At 43.3% G+C, this 18,418-nt stretch overlaps 1 protein-coding gene across 3 annotated transcripts in view; it reads right to left on the bottom strand.

Annotated features, from left to right (window-relative positions):
* Positions 1-18,418, bottom strand: part of dazl (deleted in azoospermia-like) — a 147,911-nt gene that overhangs the window by 25,496 nt on the left and 103,997 nt on the right. For 2 of the 3 annotated variants that reach the window (XM_085988023.1, XM_085988022.1), the window contains exon 10: positions 4,986-5,204. The exons of the other annotated variant lie outside the window; for it this stretch is intronic. In XM_085988023.1, coding sequence (XP_085844149.1) covers positions 5,001-5,204 — 204 coding nt within the window. In that variant the 3' untranslated portion in view covers positions 4,986-5,000. Of the gene's footprint in view, positions 1-4,985; positions 5,205-18,418 lie in introns of those variants that run through there. 3 annotated transcript variants of the gene reach the window in all.

Below are 18,418 nucleotides of genomic sequence, written 5' to 3'. Positions count from 1 at the left end.
GCATACTAAATAACAACATACTTGGGTGGTTTAACCAATGTTCATGTGAAGTTTCTGGTAATGTGCTGTCAAACATTGAAACCTTTATTTTCAGCACTTTGCGTTCTTGGACAGAGTCATGTGCAGCTTTGGAAGTGACTTAGTGAGTTGTAGTGAATGGTGAGACATAAGGGTACCGCTGCCCCCCACCCCCAATGGTGACGAGTGTGAAAGGAATGGCTTGGCATTGTAGGGATGCTTTATGGTGTTGGTGTGGGGTGGTGCCAAGCTGGCACATCATGTGGCATCCAGGGTGTACAGTGTCAAGTGAAGTAAATCCGGTCATGGTGAGGCCATCCCTGGCATCAATGTGGTCGGGTGCTAAAGCCGTGTAGCATCAGTTGATTGCGGAGAAGGCTGATGTTGCTGCTTGTGTGCCCGGTGATGCTGGCGTTGGGGCCGATTTTGGTGGGATTCTGAGGACCAAGGCGAGATATTTTCAAGGGCAATGATGCTGATGGAATAGATGGCAGGTGAGGTTGAGATGACAGAAGTGATCTGTCAATGGTGAGAGAGGTTGTTCCAATGTGGTGGCACTGGATAGAGAGTTGGCTCCAAACACTTGCAAACTGCAGAAAGCTCAATATATCTTCCAAATGCAGTAACCCAACAGTTTCTGAGCTTTGAAAGTGAGCAGCTGTAACATGGGATTTTTATACAACTTTGGCAGCTGTCACATCAGGAGATAATTCAATGCCACTCACGGCATGCTGAGCTGAGGTGTTCCCCAAGCAGCGGGTAACCCGTGGGGGGAGCATGTAAAACTGAAAATGTAAGGGTAAAATACTTAATTGGATGTTAACAATCCATTTAATGATGATGTCAATTGCCTCCCCTGCCGCTTGGTGTAGGGTCTGCTCAACGCTGACAGACCCGACACCTGTGAGACTTGCGTGGAGGCGGGTTGACAGGGGGGGTTCCCTACCCGCCATCAATCTTTTCTATTTTGACAGTGGACCCGCCTCCGAATCCGCCCTCTGAGCACCGGCAAAATTCAGCCTTTTGTCGCACTTGTGTAAGAAATTAGCATGTACCTTTTCCAACCGTCAACAGAACATGCAAGATAATTAGTTCACTTCAAAATTCCATTTTTTAAAAACTGAATTATCAATATAAAATCAGATTCTTACTCTGTCTCAGCTTAATACATTTTCTGAAGTGTATACACACATATCCAGGAACTACAATATTCAGTGTTTGCATAAATCCTTTAGAAAGTACAAACCAGTACTGCAGAACATGGGAACCTCAACCTCCTTCTGGCACGGTCAGGTGCATGCTTTCCCCCTCCCCTCACTGCGGACAGATACGAGGAATCAAAATCTCACATTCTATCCTCAGGTTTTCCTTCCACAGTTTTGCCCAACTTCAGATTCCCCCTCTACAGTGATGTCAGATCGAAGTACCCACCCTGCGCGCCCCCGCCCAATCCTGCCAGACTCCAGCAACTTTACTGCAGTACTGCCAAATTCCAGGACCAATTCCTTTCCAGTGCTATCATGTCCAGGACAGTCCACAAGTGCAGCTAAATTCCATTCCCCTCCTCAGTACTGCTAAACACCAGATATCTGCCTCCAAATGGTGTATCTTGCTGCATATTCTCATCTTCAAAAATGGTAGGGGATAAAAATTAAATACATCGGTAAAGCAATTTGATACTAATCAGTGGTGCTGATGTAATCCTCTAAATGGCAGTAACAACTCTATTGTTATTAAACAGCATTGTTACATTACCGCAAATCCTCTGACTCCCTATAAGCAATACCACAGGACATTCAGTAGCACAAATAAAGTTATTTACGGTAATAATATTTTGGGTCGCTGGTGTCTAAGATTTAGGACAAGAGGTTCACAAGGCTATGTTAATATGTATATTTTGTAAAACATATCTTTAACTCCCATTCCTAACAAGAGTAAAATTAAGTACAACAGAAAGTGTGTCATTGCATTTACTGCTGGGACCAATAAAATGCCCTCAATGGGAATGAGCAGGTTTGAGCAATGCACACGTGAACTTTTTCATCTCTAAATATAAGACCATCCATGAAGCCATTTCAACTCATCTCCTCAACCAACACCCACCCCCCCACCCTTTTATTACTCTGTAGTTTATATCCCAATGCTCTCTCCAACTCCAAAAAGGAAGAACAGTGATCAGAGTATAACTGAGTTTAATGTAAGGACAGAAAAGTCAAGGACAAGTAAACTTTACTGGAAAAATATTAAGATTGAAAAAAGGACCGTGCCCAATGGAAGGAAAAACTGGCAAGTAGAAGTGTAGTACAGAAATGAGAAAATATTAAAACAGGAGATAGAAAGGGTACAAATTGTCTATACGTCAGTAAGGGAACAAGAAAGCGTATTGGAAGGCTGGGATTCCATGGACGAAAGGGATAATTAGAGCAGGAAGGTGCGATTAGAATAGGTAGCTCATAGGGAAAAAAACACCAGCTCAGATTTTGTAGGTCAAATGGCCTGATTATGTGCAGTAACATTCTACACAAGTTTCGGATGTAAGGTTATCAACCTGAAATTTTACTGTTTCTTGATCCACAGATGCTGCCTCACCTGCTGAGTGTGTCCAGCATTTTCTGTTTTTATTTTAGATTCTATACAAGTTTGTTGTCTCTCCAGTTTCCTGTGATAAGAAATTATACAAAACTCTCAGGAGCTTAAATTGGTGGGACAGAATCTACAATTTTGGTAGATTGTACATGGTGTGTTGTGCATGCAAGCTTGATGAGCTGAATGGTCTTTTTCTCCAGCAATAACTTATATTCTTAAAAATTCCAAAGAAATACAAGTCTGAAAGGGTTTCTGAACAATCTTTTCAAGTTATGCATGTTAATTCTTTCAATTAAAAAAAGTAATATTACACATATATATTACTTATTACAAGACCAAGATACCTTAAAATAATAGTGTGGTGAAAACAGTTTTAAAAGAGAATCTTTACCCTTACTACACTTCAGTTATGTGGAGAGACGAGAGAATCTGGGATTGTTCACCTTAGAGCAGAGAAGGTTAAGTGAAGATTTCATAGATATCAAAATCCTTCACAATTTTGAACATGAGTAAGTAAGGAGAAACTAGCAGGAGGGTCAGTAACCAGAGGACACAGATTTACAGTAATTGGCAAAAGAACCAGAGGTGAGTGGAGAAGAGAAATGTTTTTACATAGCGAGTTATGATGATCTGGAATGCACTGCCTTAAAATAGTGGTGAAAGCAGATTAAACAGTAACTTTCAGAAGGGAATTGGATATATACTTCAAATTTGCAGGGCACGGGGAAAGAGCAGGGAGGTAGGACTAATTGAATAGCTCTTTCAAGGAGCCGGCACAGGCATGATGGGCTGAATGGCCTCCCTTTGTGCTGTATCATTCTAAAATTATAAATATAAATCCTATCTACAGGAAACTCTGTGATATCTGGCACCGACGGGACCGAGCTGTTGCCGTCCCATCAAAACTGCCGGACAAACCAGCGCTAATGTTGAAACATACGGAGATTTTCAGCTCCGTGTGAATCAACAAACCCTGTTGCTTAGCAACAGCTTCAAAACAGTCGGCTGCTGCTTAAGTGTCTCTAGCTGAAGCTGTTGCTTAGCTACAGACCTTGCAGAGCCTGACTGGGAAAAAAAAAAGCAACGAGAAGTAAAAAAACTTATAGGAAACGGCTCCTGAATTTTGCCGGTAGATAGAGCTTTCCGGACCTTTAACCTCCGGATAAACCAAAGTTTCCTGTACGTCCTTTTCACAGCTGATTAAACATCACAACACCGTAGCTCTACAGCATGCAATAGAACACAAATATAAATTTCATCAGTGTTAGAGGCTCTTCAAGGTAGTTCCAGCAATGTACAGCTGGACAGAAAAGCATCAACATTTCAGCTACATTTTAAATCAAATTACTGTAGTAACTGACAAGGAAGACAGCTCAGGGTATCGATGTTAAACCAGGTTCTGAGAAAACTAGTGAATCAGGACAAGATACTAAGACAAAATCATTACCATAAAAGCTGTGGCAAAGAGAAGTTATGTTAAACTTATATAAAACCTTGGTTAGACCATACTTGGGAGTACTGAGAACAGTTCTGGTCTCCAGATTATTAAAAAAAACGATAGTCACTGCAGAAGGTGCAAAAAAGATCTACAAAGATGATACCACAACTAAGAGATTTTAACCATCAGGAAAGACTTAACAGGCTGAGGTTCTTTTCTCTAGAAAAGGGAAGGGGTGATAAAGGGAAGGGGTAATGTAATAGAAGTCTTTAAAACTATGGAGGTTTGATAGGGTAGATGTAGAGATGTTTCCACTTGTGGGTAGTCCAAAACTAGGTGTCATAAATATAAGATAGATAGTCACTAATAAATCCAATAAGGAATTCAGGAGAAACTTCTTTACCCAGAGAGTGGTTAGAATGTGGAAATTGCAATCACATGTAGTAGTTGAGGTGAATATCCTCAACTACTCCATGGGGAAGTTAGATAACTACGAGGGAGAAAGGAGTAGAAGGATATGCGGTTAGGGTTAGGTGAATTAAGATTGTGAGGCGGCTCATGTGGAGCATAGACCAGTTGGACCAAATGGCATGTTTCTGTGCTGTACAGGAAACTCTTGTTTAAACGGCAGCTAAATATCCAGAATTCTCTATCAACCGGCAAAATTCATACTCCGAAAACACCTCAATAACCGGAAATGTTGCCGAGCGAGTCAGAGTCTCCCGTGGTGGCCAAGTTAGTCAGTGGGGGTAGTTCTCCAAACTGCCAGTACTCGGCTTCTTGGCGTTGTCGGAAGTCCGAACACCTCAATAACAGGAGTCTGACTGTTAAAAATAGCCTCGGTAGATAACCCTCTCCGTCATCTGGAATTTTTAATCAACTGGCACCATCCCGGTCTCGTCGGTGCCGGATACCAGAGAGTTTCCTGTAATTTCTATGTAATTCTATGTAAACAGTCTTATGTAACTTCTGTAGTTCCACAAAGGAACGATAAGAAAATTAAGATTCTCCATAAATACTGATTAAAAACAAAATGTCTATACATCACATTGTAAATACAACATGCCTTTACATAATCATCTGAAGCTCGACGATGGGTTCTGTGTCTATTCATTGGCAAATATGTCCATGATTGCGTTTGCACCCCACGATCAACATAGTTCTGAAAAATAAATGTTTAGAGCAAAGCACTTATTTTTGGGTGGAGTGTAAAGACAGAGCATCTTTCTGGTATTGAAGTAACACAAGTACAAACAGCATTTGATCCTCGATGGGACAGCAGCTGGTGTCTGTTTTTGTAGAGAATGGACAATACTGAACAAAATATATTCTTAGCAAACAGAAACAATGATAGATTACTTATTGTAGGTGGCACTTGCCTCATTCTTTTAAAGACATTCGACCTTCATACACAGTAGAAGGTATAAAACTTTATTTTCTTTCATAGAATCATACAGCACAGGAGGCAGCCATTTGGTCCATTATGCCTGTGCCAGCTCTTTTAGCTAACCAGTTAGTCCCACTGCCCTGCTCTTTCCCCATAGCCCTGAAAATGTTTCCTTTTCAAGTATATATCCAATTCTGTTTGAAGGTACTATTCAATCTGCTTCCACCACTCTTCAGGCAGTGCATTCCAGATCAGGTGGTTAAAAAAGCATATGGGACACTTGGCTTTGTAAATAGGGGCATTGAATACAGAAACAAGGAAGTCATGTTTAACCATTACAAATCTCTGGCTAGGCCTCAGCTGGGGTATTGTGTACCATTATGGGAACCACACTTTAGGATGACAAGGTTTTGGAGAAAGTACAAAGGAGGTTTACCAGGATGATACCAGGGATGAGGGACATCAGTTAAGTGGAGAAGCTGGGCTTGTTCTCCTTAGAGCAGAAAAGGTTAAGGCGAGACCCAAGATGTATTCAAAATGATGAGGGGTTTTGATGGAGATGGTGGTTTTCCCATGTGCTCTAAGTTCCCCTCCAAGTCACACAATCCTGACTTGGAAATATATCACCAATCCTTCATCGTCGCTGGGTCAAAATCCTGGAACACTCTACCTAGCAGCACTGTGTGAGTACCCTCACCACACAGATTGCAGCGGTTCAAGAAGGCAACTTACCACCACCTTCTCAAGGGCAATAAATGCTGGCCTTGCCAGCAATGCCCACATCCCATAAACAAATTTTTTTTTTTTTTTTTTTTTTTTTAAAGTAGGGAGAAACGGCAAGTAAATAGAGGTTGTAGATTGAAAATAATTGGCAATAGAACAGGAGGGGAAATGAGGAGAAATGATTTCACATCGAGGGGTAAGATCTGGAACGCACTACCTCAAAAGGGTGGTGGAAGCAGATTCCATAGGAACTTTCAAAGGCAACTGGACATGTACTTGAAAAGGACTCATTTGCAGGGTTGTAGGGGAAAAATTGGACAGCTCTTTCAAAGGGCCAGCATAGGCACGAGTGGCCGAATGGTCTCCTTCTGTGCTGCAAGTTTCTATCATAGCAACTTGCTGCACAAAACCATTTCTCCTCCGTTTCCCTCTGGTTCTTCGCCAATTATCTTGAACCAGTGTCCTCTGGTTACCAACCCTCCTGCCAGTGGAAACAGTTTCTCCTTATTTACTCTTATCAAAACCCTTCATGATTTTGAACATCTCTTTCAATATCCCTTTAAGCTTCTCTGCTCGAAGGAGAACAATCCCAACTTCTATCGTCTCCATGTAACTTAAGTCCCTTGTCCTTGGTACCATTCTAGTAAATCTCCTCCGCACCCTCTCCAAAGCCTTGGCATGTTTCCTGAAGTGTGACCACTAGAGGTCTCTTAACCATTATTATAAAGATATACACCATAATTTCCTTGCTTTTGTACTTGCGCCTCTATTTATAAAGCTAAGTATCCCGTATGTTTTAACAACCATAACAACCTGTCCTGCCACGTTCAAACATTTGTGTATGTGAACTCCCAGGTCTCTCTCTTCCCGCACCCCCATTAAAATTGTACAATTTAATTTATATTACCTCTCCTCACTTTTCCTTCCAAAATGCATCACTTCACACTTCTCGTCATTAAATTTCATCCGCCATGTGACTGCTCATTTCACCAGCCTGTATGTCCGCCTGAGGTCTGCCACTATCCTTCTCACTGTTAATTATATTTCTAAGCTTTGTCATCTGCAAACTTTGAAATTATGCCCCCTATACCATCCAGGTCATTAATATATATCAAAGAGCAGTGATCCTAATATAGACCCCTGGGGGAACACCACTCTATACTTCCCTCCAGTCTGATAAACAACCGTTCACCACTTTCCGTCTTTTCGCCAATTTCGTATCCACGCTGCTTCTTTAATCCCATGGGCTTCAATTTTGCTAATAAGTCTATTATGTTGCACTTTAACAAATGCCTTCTGAAAGTCCATATATACATCAACTGTACTACCTTAATCAACCCTTTCAGTTATTTCATTGAAAAACTCAATTAAATTTGTCAGACATGATTTGCCTTTAATAAATTCATGTTGGCTGTCATTTATTGACCCATGTTCTTCCAAGTGACAATTTTGTCACAGATTATGGTCTCCAGAAGTTTCCTTACCATTGACGTCAGTTACCTGGTTTAGCTCTCTCCCCAACTTTTTTTTTTTGAATAGGGATACAATATTTGCAACCCTCCAGTCCTTTGGCACCACTCCCATATCAAAGGAGGTTTGAAAGATTGTGGCCAAAGCCTCTGCTATTTCCACCCTTCCTCACCAACCTAGGATGCATCCCACCTGGACCAGGTGACTTTCTACTTTGTGCCCTGCCAACCTTTTAAGTACCTCCTCTATCTATTTTTATCCTATCCAATTTATCCAACTCCTTCTTTACAGTACATTGGCAGCATCCTCTTTAGTGAAGACAGATACAAAGTACTCCACTAGAAGATTTTCTTTTTGATCCCTAATCAGCCCCACCCTTCCTATGACTATCATAGAAACTTACAGCACAGGAGGCGGCCATTCGGCCCATCATGCCTGTGCCTGCTCTTTGAAAGAGCAGTCATGCTTAGTCCCACACCCCCGCTTTTTGTCTGTAACGCTGCAAGTTCCTCATCCTCAAGTACCTTTTCAAATCCCTTTTAAAATTATTTATGGAATCAGCTTCCGCCACCGACAACTTTTTGTTTTTATATTCGATCATGGGATGTGGACATCGTTGGCAAAGCCAACATTTATTGCCCATCCCTAATTGCCCGCAAGGTGGTGGTGAGCTGCCTTCTTGAACCGCTGCAGTCTGTGTTGAAGGTAATCCCACAGTGCTGTTAGGGAGGGAGTTCCAGCAGTTTGGTACAACTGAGTGGCTTGCTAGGCCATTTCAGAGGGCAGTTAAGAGTCGTTGAGAGTCAACCACATTGCGGTGGGTCTGGAGTCATGTATAGGTCAGACCAGGTAAGGACAGCAGATTTCTTTCCCTAAAAGGACATTAGTGAACCAGATAGATTTTTATGACAATCCGGTAGTTTCATGGTCACCATTACTGATACTAGCTTTTTATTCCAGATTTATTTAATTAACTGAATTTAAATGCCATGGTGGGATTTGAACTCAAGTCTCTGGATCATTAGTCCAGGCCTCTGGGTTACAGTACCTTAACCACTATGCTACTGTACCCAAAACTCACTCTCATCTCCCCACCAGATCTTTTGTCAATGATTTTAAATCTATGACCTCTGGTTATTGACCCACTTGCCAGAGGGAACAGCAACAACTTACATTTGCAAACAAACAGCCTTTCTCTATTTACTCTATCAAAACTCATCATCTTGAAAACCTCTATTAGGTCATCTCTTAACCTTCTCTGTTCCAAGGAGAACAGACCTAACTTTTCCAACCTCTCCTCATAACTGAAGTCGCTCACCCCTGGTAACATCCTTGTAAACCTCCTCCGTACCCTTTCTAAGGCCTTTACATCTTTCTTAGAAGTGTGGTGCCCAGAATTGTCCACAATACTCCAGCTGAGGCCTAACCAGTGATTTCTAAAGTACTAGCATGATCTCTTTGCTTTTATATTCTATGCCTCCATTTATAAACCCAAGTAACCCATATGCTTTTTTAACCACCTTATCAACTTGCCCTGCCACCTTTCAGGATTCGTGTATATGGACACCAAGGTCTCTGCTCATCTACACTTTTCAAAATAGCGCCATTTATAGTGTACTGTCTTTCCATATTAATCTTCCCAAAGTGCATCACTTCACAGTTCTCTGCATTGAACTCAATCTGCCATGCTTCTGCCAATTTCACCATCCTGTCTATGTCATCCTAAGTCTACAACTATCCTCATCATCTACTATATTGCCAAGTTTCGTATCTACAAACTTTATAATGCTGCTCCCTACACCAGAGTCTAGGTCATTTATAAGAGTAATGGACTCAAAACCGACCCTTGGGAAACATCGCTGCAAACCACCTCCCAGTCTGAAAAATATCCATCCACCACCACCCTCTGCTTCCTGATACTGAGCCAATTCCGTATCCATGCTGCCACTTTCCCCTCAATTCCATGGGCTTCCATCTTAACAAGCCTCCTGTGTGGCACTTTGTCAAATGCCTTCAGAAAGTCCCTGTATACATCTAATGCACTATCTTGATCAACCTTCTCTGTTACCTCAAAGAATTCAATCAAGTTAGTCAGACACAATTTGCCTTTAACAAATCCATGCTGATTCTCTTTGATTAACCCATGCCTTTCCAAATGAAAGTGCATTTGGTCCCTGATAAATGGTTTCCAATAACTTCACCATTGATTTTAGGCTGACTAGCCTGTAGTTTCTTGGTTTAACCTGTTACCCTTTCTTGAATAATGGTACATTAGCAATCCTCCAGCACTACTCCGGAATCCAGTGAGGATTGAAAGATTGTGACCAATGCCTCTGCTATTTCTATCTTTGCTTCTCCCAGCAACCTCGGATGCATTCCATCTGGACCAGGTGGATATTCAACTTTCAGTAATGCTAATCTTTTTAATGAGTCTTCTGTATCTATTACTATTCTGTCCATAACTTCCCTCTCCTCTTCAAGTGTAACCATCACATCATCTGCTTCCTTTGTGAAGACAGATGCAAAGTACTCATTTAATACTTTAGCCATGTCCTCTGCCGCTACATGATTCCCTTTAGATCCTTAATAGGCCCAAATTTTTATGTGTTTATAAAATGTTTACAGGTTCAATTTAATGCTGCCTGCTAATCATCTTGTAAGCTCTCTTTGCCTTCCTTATTGAACTTTTCAATTCTTCCTGTACTTTTCATAATCTTCCTGGTTATTAACTGAATCCTTTTACTCTTTATATGTTTATAAAATACTTTAAATTTCCCTTTCATGGAAACCCACTAAGCTTTTCTTATACACCTTCTTTCCTTTTTCAGTTCTGCTCTGCACTCTGTATTCTGCTCAATTCTCTACTGTATTATGAACCTGACCTTTATCATAAGCCTCCTTTTTTCATTTCATTTTAATCCCAATTGCTTTAGTCATCCAGGGAGCTCTAGCTTTGGATGCCTTTCCTTTTCCCCTCATAGCAGTGTGTCTGGTCTGTACCCGAACTATGTCCTCCTTGAAAGCCTTCCATTTACTGTTTTACCTGATAATCTGTTTCCATTCCACCTGGGCCAGGTCCCTTTTCAACTCACTGAAATTAGCCTACGATTGTTCCTTGTCCTTTTCCATAAGTACTCTAAACCTAATGATATTGTGATAACGGTTTCTCAAATGCTCTTTCACGGAAACATGCTCCACTTGCCCCACTTCATTGCTCAGAACGGCTTCCTTTCTCATTGGATTGGAAACATGCTTATCAAGAAAATTCTCCTGTACACATTTCAGGAATTCTTCACCCTCCTTTCCTTCATGCAGACTAATATTGGACTGTCAAAAATTTAAGAGGGATCCCTGAAAATGGAAGGCAAAGCTCTCCTTTTGTTCCCACCACCCAAGCTGAGAATATAGGTCAACATTCATTGAATGCTTGGCAGCAGACTGTGGGTGTCATGCCCAAAGTCCACTACCAAGGTTCAAGGGCCTTATGAGAAAGGAATTCCACCCCCCCCCCCCCAACCCTTCATCCTCATTTATCTCCTTTCCTGAGAAAATGAAAAGCCTGCCGATCATCTTACACAGGAGTGAGTTAGACTTTGGCCAGTGCACCTGTTCACAGTATCTTGAAAAAAGTTAAAAACAATCATTGGCTATTGCTGGCATCGTAATCATCAAAAGCTGGGAAGAGCCAGTTTAGGACAGACTAATCTGTATTCTTGGCTAACGGCCATGATCCAGAGACAGGCATTTCCTTGATAAGGTGCCATACAAAAACTTATTTGGTTGCAACCTGGAAAGGTGCTGGTTAGGCGACCAGTGCAGAGGCACTTGTTTGATCAGCAACAAGGGCTGCACTCGCAATGCCAAATAAATTGTCTAGTAATTGATCAGTGCCTGGCCACCAGGGCCAGTTATCAGCTCAGAAGTTAGCTAATATTGGAGAAGTAGCAGCAAGGCCTTCAATTCCCATCACCTGGTCTCTGACCATACTATCTCCCATGGAATGGGTCTTGGATGATGCATAAAGAGTGTTCTGGATCAAGACTGCTCAACACAAAATCTTCTGACGTTGGGATTCAAATGGGTCTTGCTGAACTGAATCCTGTGGTTTCCATGTGGCAGGGTGAATCAATTATAGACAACTGAAACCAGGAATCCTTTTCAAACATTTTTGCAGTACTCGTAGACCCCAAGTTTAGTTTTTAAAGCAGTGCTGTGCTAAAAGTGTGACTTAGAATGGAGGTGTCTCAAACAGCAGTCATGGGTGTCCAAAATACCAAAAATGTTTTGTAGTAATGAACATGGCTGCCAGACACAGCACCAGACATATCATACAATGAGATATCAAAGCTACAATACTGAACTATCTGCATGCTAATCACTAAATGCAGCATGCTATAGGTAGAGCGACGTGGTCCCCCAATCAACAGATCAGAAAGCTCTAGAGCCTTGTTACATCCTGTCAAAAATGGTGGTGGATAATCAGGCAACTAACAGCAGAAGGCAGCTCCATCAACATCCCCACCCTCAACCACATTGTACACAGCACACAAGTACAGGAGATAAGGCTGAAGCATGTTCAGCCAAAAGTACAGAGTAGCCTCCTCTCAAGAGCTGCACCATCATCGAAACAAGTCCAGCCAAATTGGTTCATCTCAAGCAACATTAAGAAGCAAATTAATGTACTGGATACAGCAAAGGTTATAGGAACAGTGTCATGTAAATTGCCAAAGTGTGCCATCAAGGTTTGTGGGGGATATGCCCTAAAATGGAGGTTTAGCTTGAAAGCTGGCCACACAAAATAGAGTACAGTTATTGAACTAAATGCTGGGAAAAGGCTTTTAAGCTAACACAAGGTTCTCAGTTCATTCAAACCATGACCCGGGTTTTTGACCATGGAGCTTCGCAGATAATCTGCCATAAACTAATTAAAGCCATAACATCTCTAGGTTAATTGTACCAAGAAGATACTAGTTTATACTACAGCCATTCCATACTAGGACGAGAAGCCATTATTCCCTACTAAAACTACTTAGATAACACCTAATAAAGATGTTACCTCTTCCCAGTTGTTTTAAGTGCAAGATCATTGGCCGGGGGATAGAGAGGAAGGTCTAAAAATCGTAGATACAAAGTTAAGACAAAGCTGGAGGAAAAGCCATCCTCTAGTGACTCAATGACAACAACTGGACTTCACATTTAACAGGTCTGATTGGCAGAGGGGAGCAGGAAGAAAGAGACCTCTGGCACCAATTCCATCTTGATTGGTGACCTTAAGATATTAAAAAAAGGACAGTGCATCCCTCAGATTGATTAGGATTAGATAATCGGTAGCAGCAGTAGACAATCTGTAGTAATCTTTTTCTAGAGAGAGAAAGCTGTCTCCCTTTGTCTTTGTAGGAGTAAACTTTAGTGTCTCTTTTAGTTCACTTAGGTTCTCTTTGTTCTTTAAGCACCATTACTCACCAGATGCAGAAAGGTGAATTTACAGGTCCAATGTATTAGGATATAAGGAGCAAAACACAGAGTTAGCTTGTAAGGCTGTACCAGTCAATTGCAGGTAAAGAAGTGCCAGAATTCAGTGAAGCCAGCTCAGGTAGTCACTCATGTGCAAGGTAGGATCAGTTAGAACCAAAGATCCAAATGGTAATGATAACCCTGCTGCCAAAATGGGACTTATTGACTGAACACTCAAGAAGCCAATACCTGTGCCCCAAGGAACATAAGAAATAGGAGCAGGAATACTCGAGCCTGCTCCGCCATTCAATAAGATCATGGCTGATCTAGGGCTCAAAGCCACTTCCCAGCCCACTCCCTATAACCCTTCTCTCCCTTATCTTGCAAAAAATTTGTCTAACTCCACTTTAAATGTATTTAATGACCCAGCCTCCACAGCTCTCTGGGGCAGAGAATTCCACAAATTTATGATCCTCAGAGAAGAAATTCCTCCTTATCTCAGTTCTAAAAGGGCGATCCTTTATTCTGAGGCTGTGCCCCAGAGTTCTAGATTTCCCCATGAGGGGAAACATCCTCTCTGCATCTACCCTGTCGAGCCCCCTCAGTATCTCATGTTTCGATAAGATCACCTCTCATTCTTCTAAATTCCAATGAGTATAGGCCCAGCCTGCTCAACTTTTCCTCAAGTCAAACCCCTCATCTCTGGAATTAACCTAGCGAATCGTCTCTGAACTGCCTCCAATGCAAGTGTATCCTTCCTTAAATAAGGAGACCAAAACTGTACGCAGTACTCAAGGTGTGGTCTCGCCAATACCCTGTACAGTTGTAGCAGGACTTCCCTGCTTTTATACTCCAACCCCCTTGAAATAAAGGCCAACATTCCATTTGCCTTTTTGATTACTTGCTGTACCTGCATGCTAACTGTGTGTTTCATGCACAAGGACCCCCAGGTCCCTCTGAACTGTAGCATTTTGTAATCTCTCTCCATTTAAATAATAGTTTGCTTTTTTATTTTTCCTGCCAAAGTGGATAACCTCGCACTTTCCCACATTATACTCCATCTGCCAAATGTTTACCCACTCACCTAGCCTGTGTCTATCCTTTTGCAGATTCTTTGAGTCCTCTGCACAACTTGCTTTCCCACCCACCTTTGTATCATCCACAAACTTGGCTACATTACACTCGATCCCTTCATCCAAGTCATTAATGTAGATTGTAAATAGTTGCGGCCCCAGCACCGATCCGTGGCACCCCACTAGTTACTGTTTGCCAACCAGAAAATTATCCATTTATCCCGACTCTCTGCTTTCTGTTAGTTAGCCAATTCTCTATCCATGCTAATATATTACCCCCAACTCCGTGAGCTCTTATCTTATGCAGTAACCTTTTATGTGGCACCTTATCGAATATGCCTTCTGGAAATCCAAATACACCACATCCACTGGTTCACCTTTGTCCACCCTGCTCGTTACCTCCTCAAAGAACTCCAGCAAATTTGTTAAACATGATTTCTCTTTCCTAAAGCCATGCTGACTCTGTTTGACTGCAGTATGTTTTTCTAAATGCCCTGCTACTGCTTCCTTAATGAAGGACTCCAGCATTTTCCCAACGACAGATGTTAGGCTAACTGGTCTATAGTTTCCTGCTTTCTGTCTCCCTTTTTTCTTAAATAGTGGTGTTACATTAGCAGTTTTCCAATCCGCTGGGACCTCTCCAGAGTCCAGGGAATTTTGGTATATTGCAACCAATGCACCCACTATCTGTGCAGCCACTTCTTTTAATACCCTGGGATGCAGGCCATCTGGTCCAGGGGACCGGTCATCTTTTAGTCCAATTATTTTACCGAGTACTATTTCCTTAGTGATAGTGATGGTCTTTAGTTACCCACTCCCTGTGGCCCCTTGATTATCCATTATTGGGATGTTGTTAGTGTCTTCTACAGTGAAGACAGATACAAAATATTTGTTGAGAAAGGAGGTTGATTTAATCACGCCACTCATGAGAATGGGGCCGTGTAAGCTCTGAACGTTAATTACATAGACTTGAGCTATTTAATAGACTGGCTATTCAAAGCTGTTAACTTGTCAGCTATCTACGTAATTACTCAAAGTAATCTCACAAATTTATAACCTCAAATCACTGCTGTAGTTAATGCTCTGCATCAATCACTGCTGATTTAGTGATACATTGAATTGCCTGTGCAACATTTGCATCACCTTTTGTTGAGTAACTCTGTCCATTAATGATTTCCCGCTCAACTGCTAGATAACTCAGATTACACTTAGGCACATCTATTAAATGTTCATTTACCCAACTTAAACTATATGCTGTGATTTGTTACCAATAAATATTGTTTAGTGCATGACTTGTGGTTTGGCTTCTTCCTTCATGATTTGACAATAAAGAGTTAATTCACTCACTCAGCAGCTTAAGGGTAACCTAACCAAGGGTTAAGTAAATTACATTCATTTTGATCCAAACTATGCAACAGTTCAGGAGTCAAGTCAGGCATCACTTGTCCCCAAACCTACGCTGGGAGGTAAAACCAGATGATCCCTTAGTGAGGAGTTAAAGGAGGGAATTAAGGATTTGTCTCATTCCTTGGCATGTATTTATCAAGGTACCAAAACCCAGCTTTCTTACGGCCCCAACATCCGAGCTGTAGTGGTGCAGATCTGTACACCAGAATTAGCTGCCCTCTATTTCCCCACCACCCACCCGTCAAGTTGTTCCAGCACAACAATGACACCGACACCTCCTGACAATGTGCAAAATTGCCCAGGTATGGTCTATCCATACAAAAACAAGATTAATCTAGCCCATCCAAATACCCCTACATCAAATACAGCATTTGATTAAGTACGACACCAAGGACCCCAAAAAAATTGAAGTCAATAAGGCTCAAAAGGAAAACTCTCCAGTGGCTAAAGTCATACCGGTCATCAAATATGGCATGGCTGTCAGAGGTAAATCATAGCAGCCCAGGATATCCTGCAGGAGGTCCTCGGGGCAGCATCCTTGGCCCAACCATCAGCAGCTTCATCAATGACATTCACTCCATCACGAAGGGCAGGGTGGGTCTGTTCACCTCTATTCACAACTCCTCAGAGTGAAGTAGTTCATGTTAGCCTAAGGCAAGACCTGGACAACATCCAACCTTGGGTTGACAAGTGGCAGGTAACATTCACGCCACATAAATGCCAGGCAATGACCATCTCCAATAAGAAAAAGCTCAAACACCACTCCTGACCTTTATTGGCACCATGACCGCAAAGTCCCCCAGCATCAACATCTTGGGGGTCACCAGAATCTCAATTGGACCAGTCATATCAATAACCTGGCTCCAAGAGCAGGGTAGAGTCTGAGTATTCTGCAATGAGTGGGTCACTTCCTAACCCCTCACAACCTCTCCATCTACAATGCTCAAGATAGGAGTATGATGGAATACTCGCCGGGATGGGTGCTACTACAACACTACTCAAGAAGCTCAACATCTAGAAAATGAGCAGCTTGTTTGAAAGGCACCTGGACTCAGTAACCAGCCCCTCCAACAACAGTCAGATTGTGGCTGCAGTATGTACTATCTGCAGGATCTTACATAGAAACATAGAAGATAGGAGCAGGAGGAGGCCATTTGGCCCCTTGAGCCTGCTCCACCATTCAATGCGATCATGGCTAATCATCCAAATTCAGTACCCGGTCCCTGCTTTCTCCCCATACCCCTTGAACCCTTTAGCCTTAAGAAATGTATCCAACTCCTTCTTGAATATATTTAACTAGCTGGGGAGCCCCGCGTTGCGAGGGCAATTTTGGGGCGCGAGGTCTCCCTGCCCCTGTGTGTCCCCCCTCTCCCTGTCATGTCCTCTCCCTGTCCTATCCCTCCCCTCCCGTCTCCCTCCCTCCCTCCCCTCGCCCACCCCCGCTCCCCTCTGTCCCTCTCTCCGGCCCCTCCCCCTGCCTAGCACCTGAGGTCCGGAGCTGAGGTCCCCCGCGTATGGCGCGGCTGATGGACGGCCGCTATGGGCGGGCGGGCGGCACATGCGCGGTCAGTGGGCAATTTTGGGGCGCTTGGTCTCCCTGCCCCTGTGTGTCCCCCCTCTCCCTGTCCTATCCCTCCCTCCCCTCCTCTCGCCCACCCCCTCTCCTCCCCCGCTCCCCTCTGTCCCTCTCTCCGGCCCCTCCCCCTGCCTAGCGCCTGAGGTCCGGAGCTGAGGTCCCCCGCGTATCACGCGGCTGATGGACGGCCGCTGTGGGCGGCGCATGTGCGGTCAGCGCGAGCGCCCCGCGATTTCCCGAGGCTCTCCCCCCCCCACCCCCCCGCGATTTCCCGAGGCTCTCCCCCCCCCCCCCCCTATTAAATTGTTATTTAATTCCCTAACACATCATTAAAATATTTACCTTAGTTCCCTAACACACAAAGTGTGGGGGAAAAAATTGTGAAAAATCAAGATGGCGGCCACTCACCTCGGTTCAGAAGGATAAGGCCCGCCCACACACGCACCGATTGGTCGACCGGTCAGGTCACCGAAGCGTAGGATTGGTCAATCGTCGAGTCACTCGACACTCAACTGTAGGAAGGAACCCGCCGTCCGATTGGTGGACCTCGATGTCACACGGTCGCTAATGAGATGCTAATGAGCGGAACGCTGAACGTTTTTGGGATACCGCGGGCGGGATTTTTGTCCGGCCGAAACGTAAATACGCCTATGACCAGTCCGGAATCGCAAGCTTTCTTTTGAGGAGACGCGCGCGTCGGTACGCTCTGTAACTTTCAAACGTATAGAGAACAGACAGACATCAGGACAGACAGAAGAGCCGCTTTATATATATAGATGAATTGGCCTCCACTGCCTTCTGTGGTAGAGAATTCCACAGGTTCACCACTCTCTGGGTGAAGAAATTCCTCCTCATTCCTGTCCTAAATGGCCTACCCCTTATCCTTAGACTGTGACCCCTGGTTCTGGACTCCCCGACCATCGGGAACATCCTTTCTGCATCTAGTCTGTCCAGTCCTGTCAGAATTTTATAAGTTTCAATGAGATCCCCTCTCATTCTTCTAAACTCCAGCGAGTACAAGCCTAATCAACCCAATCTCTCCTCATACGTCATTTCTGCCATCCCAGGTATCAGCCTGGTGAATCTTCGCTGAACTCCTTCCATGGCAAGAACATCCTTCCTCAGATAAGGCGACCAAAACTGCACACAATACTCAAGGTGCGGTCTCACCAAGGCCCTGTACAACTGCAGCAAGACATCCTTGTTCCTGTACTCAAACCCTCTCGCTACGAAGACCAACATACCATTTGCCTTCTTAGCCGCCTGCTGCACCTGCATGTTTACCT

This window comes from Somniosus microcephalus, chromosome 5, assembly GCF_052327205.1.
Source record: "Somniosus microcephalus isolate GS21.2 chromosome 5, FLI_Smic_1.0, whole genome shotgun sequence".
Classification (NCBI taxonomy): domain Eukaryota; kingdom Metazoa; phylum Chordata; class Chondrichthyes; order Squaliformes; family Somniosidae; genus Somniosus; species Somniosus microcephalus.
The sequence above is the reverse complement of the archived record's forward strand: the minus strand, read 5'-3'. Positions and strand labels throughout refer to the sequence as shown.